This window comes from Paralichthys olivaceus, chromosome 16 (assembly GCF_024713975.1).
Source record: "Paralichthys olivaceus isolate ysfri-2021 chromosome 16, ASM2471397v2, whole genome shotgun sequence".
NCBI classification, from domain to species: Eukaryota; Metazoa; Chordata; class Actinopteri; order Pleuronectiformes; family Paralichthyidae; genus Paralichthys; species Paralichthys olivaceus.
Window position 1 is genome coordinate 6510347 of NC_091108.1, and position 10574 is coordinate 6520920.

A 10574-nucleotide genomic window follows, 5' to 3' on the forward strand; every position below is an offset into this window, starting at 1 on the left:
TGAAGCCTCTATCAGCAGGAAGACATCATTTGTCTCTGTCCTTCAAAATTACTGTTCAAATAAATCTATTTAATGATGTTACAACACTAAGTTGCTGCCATTCTTCTTGGGGGAACAGTTTCCACAAATTAATCTAAAAAAACAGAAGTCTAAAAATTCCAATACATTTAAGAGGGAACACTCTTTTTATTATACTTCACTTTATTGCTCTTAATTGTATTTTATTTTTTATTTCTTGATTGTTTGATTTGTTTTCATTTTGAATCATAAAACAAACCAAAAACTGATTTTCAATTTTTCAGACTTTTCTGTAAAATTAGCTTTTTCTCTTGTGAAATATTGATTTCAGTGGTGTATCACTTCACGTCTGTTAAGTGAAACATGATGAGCAGTTTGTGGAACATCATTACTCAGTGGAGCAGCCCACTTCTCATAGATGCAGTGAATTCAACCCGTGACAAGTATGATTGTGTTTAATATGCGAATGATCAAACAGAGTTGGAAACACTGACTAATAAACATACAGTATGTCAAACCCAGGATGCTTTGTGAGAACAGACTTCTTACCTCAAAACAAAACAGATGAATACCTCCAGGTTACTGTGAAGATATGATCATATAAGATCGATTTTTGAGATAGAAAGTTCCTTAATGAGCTAAGGAGGCAGAGCAAGTTGTTTTGCTTTGAAAGCACTGCAGTGTTACGTTATATGCTTGTTGACATGATGATGAAGATGAGGGGGTTTACTCTTCCTCATGTGAGGACTGCAGCATGCTGATGAATGAACCTCAGAGCAGCTCGCATGTTCCTCTGCTCTCCTCATGATGGCGCTGTTTACTCAGACCATCAGGCTTGATAGCAGTAGTGTGCTCCAGTTTAAACATATGGGGGTTTACGTTAAGATCCTCAGAGCAATTACAGACACAAGTTGAGAATACACCCCCCCCCATACACACACACCCCTCCCCACAGTGACACGCTCTGTTCGTCACGTTGCGTCAGAGTAGACAAAACGATGACGTGAATCTTCCTCCTCTTCGGCCAACTCCTTCGATTGGTTGCTGGAGCTATAGGTGTGATTCAGAATGGAAAGGTGCGTTGACCTCCGGTGCGTGATCACACCGAGGCCCCGCACAGGTCGACACGACACCGCACCTAAAACCCATGGCGCCCCCTCTCCAAAAGTCTCCTGGAAGTCACATGTGACGCACCCTGCTGCAAACCAACACCTATAAACGTCAGGAATATTCATGTGCAGTTCATACTTGGTTTTGTTTCACCTTCACAAATCGTAGAAAAAGCCTCAGACTCATTCTTTGTCACCAACCCTCACAGCGTCAAGGCCCTTCTCTGACTCTCACTTGTACCTTTCTTTTTTAAATGTCAGAACTATGTTGCTTGAGTGGCTGAATCGTTTATGAAGCCACGTAGGCTGACGGCGCTCTGATCCGGCATCTTGCGTCACCAGCCTGCGTTCAAATCAGATTACGCACCTCGTTCATTTCAACAATCCGACGGACAGGCCCTGGGCCTTTACCGCTGTCATTGCACCGCCATCAAAGTCACCAGCAGCCCCGTCACTTCCCCATCCTCTCATCCTCTCATCCTCTGAGTGATAATTAACAACCATTAGGAAAAGTGACCGCAAAGTCAGAAAACCTCAATTTGAGAGGATTCATTTCAGCACCGGACAGCTCCTGACTCACCAGGGTGCTTGAAGTTGGTCGGCGGAAGTCTGATCACCCCCAACCCCTCCCCCTCTCTCCCCCTCCTCTATCACAAACCATCCAGTCCCATGAAACCGACACGACCACTCCCCAGCTCAGCTATAATCACAAAAAAGCCTGGTTGGACTTATTAATGACGGGCGGGGGAGACACTGGGGGCAAAACAAGCAGTGGTGGTGGACAATGGTCGATTGGTGTTGGTCATCACACCTTCCTGCATGAGTAAAGTTCATGAAGCATCTATATGCATTCACAACCATTTCTGCTTCTAAAAAAAGACGAAAGTTTGGAAGTAAACTTCCATCTTAGGAGGGAGGGAGGGAGGGAGGGAGGGAGGTGTGTGTGTGTGTGTGTGCGGTGGGGGTGAGTCTGACAGATGCATCGATGGGGAAGGAACTGTACTATTATATTCCGGGAGGAAGACTTGATGACGTCTATAGCATCCTTAATGTGACTTGTTGGAGGGAGGGGGGGAGCGGAGTGGAGGGGGAGGCTTACGATGCACGGATAAAAATCCAAGGCAATCACAGCACAGGACAAAAAGTTTGGAGCAGCGATATGTAGACGCGCACACGGCGCACTTTACCACCGAGTTTTTTGTTTGCCCGTGCCACATCGGTTTGAGCGAGTCCCGGTAACTGTGCGTAAAGGTGAGCGAGGCAGCGCTGAGGGGAAACATAAGGAGACGACGAGGGCGCCTCAGCAAGGAAACAAGTGCAGTGAGAAAGATACGGTCTCTCTCTCACACACACTCCAGCACAGCAGCCGCGCCCGGATCACAACCCGCAGCAAAGCGCTCTCCCTGCTCTCCTGCTATAGGTATGTGCCTTATCTGCGGATCGTCTTTAAAAAACTAACAAACTCGGGGGGATTCATTGATGGAGAGCGAGATAAAGTGATGGGAAATATTCAGTTTTCCCCCCTCTGACCTGCATGGAGATCTGCTGGGGGTTTTTGAATGACTTTGGCGCTGCATGCAAGGGATTTAGTGTCAATGTCACAGTTAAACTTCTACGAAATTGGAGGAATACAAGAGGTAGAAACCTTTTTTGTTTTGAGGAAACGCTGCGTAGATTTAAAGAGGTTTATGTTTCATCCAGCTTTGTTTAGTTTGTAATAAGATAAGTAGCACTGCATGTGAATTTGACAGAACAAAGAGGATGCTGAGTGACTAACCTGTCTCATGTTACTGTTTTTTCATTTTCTAACAGCATGGCCAGTTCGAGTAAAGCGACTTTAATCTTGCTCATCTACGGAATCTTAATGCACTACAGCGTCTTCTGCACACCTATCGGACTAAGTTACCCTAAAATCAGGTAGGTGAGCTTTCTAATCTGATTATCATTATCCATTTACACTTTATAAATGCAGCTGAAAACTGTTTTGTTCAATACATTGTGATTTAAGCGTGAGGTGCTGGGAATTGTGCACTTTATTCCAAATAAGTGTGCGCAATTACGCACACAGGCAAGACGCGCAGCTTATTTTTAAATTGAGGATTGCGAGGGGCAACAGACGGCGAATGCGGCAATTTCAACACACGCACAAAATGCAAGTCGTGTGTGGAAAATGATTATGGAAATTGCATAGAAGTATCTGTCCGGTGGGACGGTTCACAGAACTCCCCTTATTAAAAATGAGAGTGCAGTCAATGCGATGGATAGCCCTGGGGATGACGGTGGACTGGCGTCACCAAGGAGAGGCGAGGCAAAACGAATAGGAGAGCTGCGAGATTTATTCTGCTTTTTCTGGGAAAAGCATAATCCATAATTTGGGCGTGGTTGTTATTGACTCCAATTCATTTTGTCTCTGCAGCATTCTTTTAATAAAAATCTTGGCTCCACGCCTACGCTAAACGTGATCATTTCACATCCATTGTTTCGATTTGTTAATAATTAATGAGTCCTGTAGCCCGTGTTCAGACCTGAAGCACCAAGTTGGAATTAAAAACAGATTCTCCCGATTAAATAATGCATTTAAACATTGGGGAAAAAATAAAGATGCACCGATTTAACACATTTTAAAACATATTTCTTTGGCTTAATTTCAAATAATTCGTTTTCTGGTTTTATTTAAAACACCCACAGGTTTTGATTTTTTAATTTTTAATTTTTTTTCGTTGTATTCGCTGTGTCTCTGATGCATTTTTAACCTCCCACTGATTTTAGAAGCAGATGCAGACATTTTGGCATTCCTCCTCTGCCGCGTCCCACTTGTGCACGGATCAGATTTGTGATGGGTTCTCTGCTATTTTCTCTATTTTGTATTTTTTGTTTGCAGACTTGAAAACGACGCCTTCGATGAGGATGGGAATTCATTATCCGACATGGGCTTTGATGGCGATCAGATTGCTATACGAAGCCCACCATCCCTAAACGACGACGCGTACACTCTATACTACCCGCCAGAGAAGAGGTAAATGCGCATTCACACCACAGCCAAAGAGCCCTGAGCTGCTGGAGATTCAGTGTTAATGACTCTTTTGCTGTTTGCGTTTTCCCCAGAGTTCCTCATGTTATCTGTTCAGTGTTATTTTCACTCCGAGTAGCCTAAAATGTGGAATCAATAACTGTTTTTTTAAAAAGGTGGCGGGCAAATGAGGAAGGATTAAAAAAAAAGCCTGTGCGTAAAAATGACCATGTGGCTCGGATTTAATTGCACCTTGCCTGGTGTGATATTGGACCTGAGGGTGGGGGTGGGGACATTTTAGGCTACTTCTGATCATTTTGTCTGCGCTTTTATTTTAAGTCACTGATGATCTATGTGTTTTGGCGTTTTATCATCTCAGAGCAGAAAGGCATGCTGAGGAAGAATTAGATAGAGCCTTGAGGGAGATCCTGGGTCAGTTAACAGCGAGACATTATCTGCATTCTCTGATGACAATTCGTGCAGGGTAAGGGCATTTCTCATAAGCGTTCACCTGCAGTCATCGTTTTCTTTATAATTTCTCTTTTTTATATATATATATATAATGTTTCTCCGCTGCACAAGTTCAGGCTGCTGCACCACTGTCTCCCATTTTATGTGCGTGATGTACCCATTTATTATTTAAATCTCTCTTTTTATATAAAACAATTTGATGTCCTTCATTTTTGTGTGTGTTGTTGTTGTTGTTGTGGCACTGCGCTCATGAATCCTCCCTTGTGAATGAGCGGGGTCAGTTTTCTGTAAACCAAAACACAACTGCGAGTTACATGTGATTAATCTATAAATTGATTCCCCCCCCCACACACCACCACCCAAAAAAGCACGATTTAAAAATCCTGCGTCAGAATAAGCAATGGGCTTCTCATGAATAATTCCTCACTTTTCTAAAAACACTTAAATCAGTTTCTTCTACAACACTCTGCCAGTTTGCTTGTTTCCCCTCGATTTTAAAAACCCAAACGAAAAAAAAAAAATAGGACAGAGGCCCATAAAGGAATTTTAATGATTTGGTGGCAACTGGATGATTAAAGCTGGTTTAAAAAAAACAAAAGGCAGGAATGTGCTGAGAGGAGAACTTCATCTAAATCGATTTGACTTCCTTGTTCATTTATTTACATGCATGTAATTGTTTTCTTTCCAGTGATGACAACAGCATGGAGGACGAGTCAGAGCCCTTATCCAAAAGACACTCAGATGGGATCTTCACCGACAGCTACAGTCGCTATAGAAAGCAGATGGCCGTGCAGAAATACCTGGCAGCGGTTCTGGGAAGAAGGTACAGACAGAGAGTTAGGAACAAAGGACGCCGACTTGCCTATTTGTAGCGTTGTTAAAGCGCCCCAGCTGCCCTCCTGTGTATATACATCCAGTCGTTAAATCAAAGTCATTCAGATATATCTGACCAACCAGTGGATTGCGCCTGTGTTCTTTCAACATGTATTTATGTATGAAGTAAAGCCATTAAAATGAATATTTTAATAATAATATCGTTTTTTTTCTTTTTGTACAAAAGCACTTGATACTGCACAGTTATACTCTGTGGACCAATATTTTATTTTCATGTTGAGATGTTGAAAACAAAACAAAATGACGAAAAAAAAAAAAAAAAAAAAAGACATTAGAAAAAGAAAAGATAATTGTGCACCTTCAACGTTATGCGCTTGAAATCTTTAAAGGTCATCTACATATGCAGAAAATAAATAGATTTTAAAAAGACAATCAAAGTATTGAATGTTACACTTATTTTTGTAACCGACGTTCTATTTTTTTAGTGTTGTTTGTTTGTTTGTTTTCCAAATAGGCCCAAAGAAGCAGTGAGCATGCTATGTGAGGCATATCCGGCTTATCCTAAATGATAGATGTTGCCCTTGTCTACCCTCCTCCTCGCTCCCTTAGTGGGAGCTCTGTGGGTTTGTACAGCTTGCTGCCCCTCCAGGGGAATTCAGATGGCTTTTGTTGAACAGCCTCTCATTTGATGGAGAAACCGACTGACTTACATGATCCTTCATGTAACTGGTGGCAAAATCCGACCCCCTCTTTAGAGCAGAAATTTCATCGCAGGCCTTTTGCGAGGGCATTCAATTGCTTTCAGTAAACGTAAAGGAAGCCCAAAGGTTGTTCACAGTATGCAGCAAACACTGCTTGCTCACTTGCCTCAAAGTCGTCCAGCATAGGGGAGAAATCCTGCTCGACCGGACTGTGTAAAGAATGTTCCATGTGTGTGTGTGTGTGTGTGTGTATTATCTACAGTATAGCATCTAAACAGTGCACATTCATCTCATTGTTGTCTGTGTTCAGTCAACAGACCTTTTTTTGGAAGGATGTGCTTCACCTGTTGATTGTATGTGGACAGCACATCACATCTAGAGAAAGGACCCAGAACATGAATGAAGCAGGAAATGTAACATGTGTTTGAGCAGAGGCGCAGAGGAAAGGTAGCATCTGAGTTTCAGTTTGGAATATTTAACTCATTTCTTATTTGATGGTGCATGTGTTTGCTTAGAAACTGCATGCCATCATGCTTTGTTGGATTGTGCTATTTGGGAGGTGGGCTGTGCTAAGCCCATTTCAGCACCACCACCACCCCCCCGCCCTCAGATGTGTTGGAAATGTGATCAAGGAGGGCTAGCGGTGGTGGAGACTGGTACTGCACTGACTTGTTGGATTTTTACCTCCCATACTTCTTGCATTGTGGATATCATAAGGCGACACACTGGCCTCGCTCCCCGCTGTTTGCCTTTGTCCTGGTAGTGGTTTTATAAAGATTCTTTTTGATCGCCGTGCTAAATCGCTGATTTGACAGTGCTGTGGTTCAGTCGCTAAGACGAGGCTGATCTGTGTAAGATGTGTGCTGGATATATGTGCAGTGAGGATGTGATAGAGAGATGAGGAGAGTGTCAGGCAGAGGTGTGCATGGAGAAGAAAAGAGAGACAGTGCATATATATACGTGTGTGTGTGAGAGAGAGAGAGAGAAAGCAAAGTAGGCTGTTACATAAGAGACAGGTTACAACACCCATGAGCCAGAGAGAGGTTGTCGCACCTGAAACAAAAAGGAGGCGAGAGCAGCAACGCCACCGCTGCCTCGACTCACCTCACCTGCCAAAGTTAGATCAGGGTCAATGAGTCTGATAGAAAATGTCAGATGTTGAATTCCCTTCACTTTGGTCTCAGCAGAGGCATTAACAATATGTGAGTGAAGCTGGGCGAGGCCACTCAGAGTCTCCCTCGTGCACTGGAGCGGAGGTGAATGAAAAATTCAGCCCTCCAGCAGAGGGATCTTCCCACTGACTTTTATTAGAGAGATATCTTATGTATTTATTCAATATTATGCAAATACAGCTTTATGCACCCCTGCAATCCGATCAGTGGCCTGTGTTCCCCCATAGAAACTATCAATACACCCTTTCTTCAATCTGGCTTTATCCTACAGGCTATGTGAGTATGTGTGTGTGTGTGTGTGTGTGGATGTAGATGTTTGCATACTGGTGAGCATTTGTGTGTTTTTGTTTGTGTGAGAGAGTGTGTGTGTGTGTATTTAATGTTTGTGTGAATGAATGACTAAGTGTGTGTGTGTGTGTGTGGAGGTGGAAACAGCTTTTGGCTTAGGTGCCTTGCTTCGACGTGAGAAAAAAATAAAACAAAAAAAAACAAAAATTCGCCACAAGTGACAGATGGCAATTTAAGTGGCCCTACAATGCTGCAGTCCATTAGCTTACATTGAAACTTCCTTTTACTCTGTTTAATTGCTCGGCTTAGTCTACCCCGAAAGTAGTAGAATTAGGCTTTCTTTTTAAAGCATGGCCAATGATTTATTGACATAAAAAAAGAAAAGAATGTATATGTTGGTGGAGCAGGCAATGTGTGTGTGTTTGTGAGTGTGCATGGGTTTGGGGTGTTCAGTGTCTGTGAGAGTTGTGAACAATGACCAGTGTTTGTTACTATTGATAATGAGGTGTTGTTGGTTATTTTGATATTGGTCAGTAATTTATTAACCAGAGAAGAGCACCAACATATTATTTACTGTGTGCATCACTATCTAGAATCAAAGGGGTTCAGAGCAAGTAAAAGAGATTACGTTCAGCTCATAGAAAATGTCTGTTGTTGATATTTCTGAAAGCGCCAAACGCCTTACTTCAATGTTTAATCTCTTATCTATCTGAAAATAATGTGTTTTAAAAGTGAACATTAGTACAAGTGACATCATTATACACACAGGAGTCCTTATATGGGGTTTTACGTTTCTCAATGTTATGAAAGTGTTGTAAGATTTGTATGAATAAATTTTTGTAAACAACAACATTTTCTAATCAATGTCTAATCCTTGACACGCATCATTTTTGAGGTGATACACGTGATTGTGAAACCAGGACACAGAGCTATGTCACACATCATGACTACAGTCTTTATAACTTACATTAGAATCCAGCTTAGATGTTCCCTCTAAAGTTGAGACCAAACAACCACCGCATATTTATCTGAGCAGTTTCTCCTGAAACAAACACACAACTCAGGTCATATTACAGAAAATAAAGTGAAACATCCTTCAGCAACCACAGCATCTACGCCGCTGTTCTCATGTGGGTCATGTCAACCTGAAGACCTATCAAGTTAAATATATCTTTCCAAAGCCAAATCAACCAACATGAAAAAGCAAATATGAGCAGCTCGCAGCCCTGGGAGCTGTGAAGAATCGGTCCAACCTGTCAGCAAGAGACTTTTTTATTGCACCATAAACCAAAAAGCAAAGTGAGGTGTGTTTGGTGTCTTTTTACTGATCAATCCTCTTCATATAAAAGACATTTCCCGCTGGTTTCAGAATTTCAACGCGCAGTTTCTCAAAATGAAAATGGAGTAAACACGACTGAATAAAAGCACCTCTAATTCAAAAGTAAGAACCATCCACCATCTCCAAGGAGCTCGTCAAGAAAAGCTACAACTCTGGAGTGAGCCGAGGAGCTGAGGGGGAGATACTCCCTCCTCCTGGAGCAGCCGTGCAGTCTCTCCCCTCACTCCATCCTTGGCCTTGGAAGTGCAGCTGTGTACCATGGGAGAGGAGGATGGGTGTGGCAAAGGAGTGAATGTGTGTGTGTGTGTGTGTGTGTGAGAGAGAGTGAGTGAGTGCACATGCACCAGAGCTCAACTAACCCAATCAGAAAAATGTTGCATGGCAACGGTCCAAAGGGACACGGATATGTATACGCATGTGTCAAGTGTGTTTGTATGTGTGGAAAGGGAGTGAGAGAGAGAGATTGTGTGTGTGTATGTGTGTGTATGTGTGTGTCTTTGGCTATTTGTGTGTTCCACACAGGCAGACCTTGGGTTGGCTCTGCATTGTGATGGGGTTCTACATTATATATGTGTACACATGCTGCCTGTAAAGTAGAAGAAGTGGTAGATACACATCTTATGTCTCTCACAGACAATGTATTAACACCAGCGATCACTGGAACATATGATTAATGAAAGTAAACAAAGTGAATCCACCACAGGAAACTGCCACACACTCTCATACTGAGACACCTTTGTTTCTATGATTCTTGGGAGTTGCCCTATATGCTATAAAGAAGACTGACAAATTGTCAGTGGGCCGTGTTCGAGCAACCTGAGTGATATATGTGGCGTCTCCATCCTTTATGTGTCCCTCCCTACCCTCCCCCCGGATTTCCTTCCCTTCAGCTGTCAAAACGGAAAGCTGGCTTAGTCCACTTGACGGGTAAAGATTCAGAGATTTCTCCTGTGAGGTTTTTTTTGTTTTTACAAAAGATGCAGTGAGCGAGCAAGTCAGGTGAAATGGAAAAAAAAATGTATTCATGAATAAATTAGATGTGCTATTCACACCCTGATATGCACACAAGTCGATATTGAGACAAACGCTCCAATTTGTTTGCGCAGCAGTAGGCTGTACATGAGGGGCCACCCTGAACCAATTTGTACATAATGTACATTAATGCCTGAATCAATAAAACAATGCTCCTCCTTCCTCGCAGCATCATTGCTCCTCTGTGGCATGCATCATTCCACTTCTTATCTCTCCATTAGCATCTTCGAGCTGTTTCACAATTGATCCTGAATTTTTGGAGAGAGTCGGTGCCTAGCTTCCTCTGCTGGCAGTTTCTTTGAGGGAAAATTGGAAGACCTCCTAAATTTAGAGCTGCAAAAACAGCCTGGCTCTCACTAAACAGAATTAACAGCGCTTTTGATCATCGCGCCTCTGCCCTACTATTCCTCCAGACACATCTTAATCATGTTTAAGGTGTCGGAGGGGGAACGGGGGGGGTTGTGTTCAGGGCTTTTCCAGTGGGGATACCCACACTGCCTCCCACAGCGCCACAGCCACGCCCAGTTTTCTTTGTCGCCATGGGTCTGATGAGCGTGTGAAGCCAGAAGTGTGTATGCATGTATGATAAAGATTTATCAC

At 42.8% G+C, this 10574-nt stretch overlaps 1 protein-coding gene across 2 annotated transcripts; it reads left to right on the forward strand.

The window, feature by feature from the left end:
• Window positions 1-2216: 2216 nt before the first annotated feature.
• On the forward strand, window positions 2217-5640 carry adcyap1b (adenylate cyclase activating polypeptide 1b). Of its 2 annotated transcripts, XM_020099148.2 has the most exons (5): window positions 2217-2547; window positions 2940-3044; window positions 4009-4143; window positions 4517-4621; window positions 5297-5640. In XM_020099148.2, exons 2-5 carry the CDS (start codon window positions 2941-2943, stop codon window positions 5478-5480), a joined length of 528 nt encoding a protein of 175 aa, XP_019954707.1. In that variant the 5' UTR covers window positions 2217-2547; window position 2940; the 3' UTR covers window positions 5481-5640. The 2 variants fall into 2 exon arrangements, with proteins under 2 accessions (XP_019954707.1, XP_019954715.1); XM_020099156.2 differs by lacking the exon at window positions 4517-4621 and having other exon boundaries at window positions 2223-2547.
• The last annotated feature ends 4934 nt before the right edge of the window (window positions 5641-10574 follow it).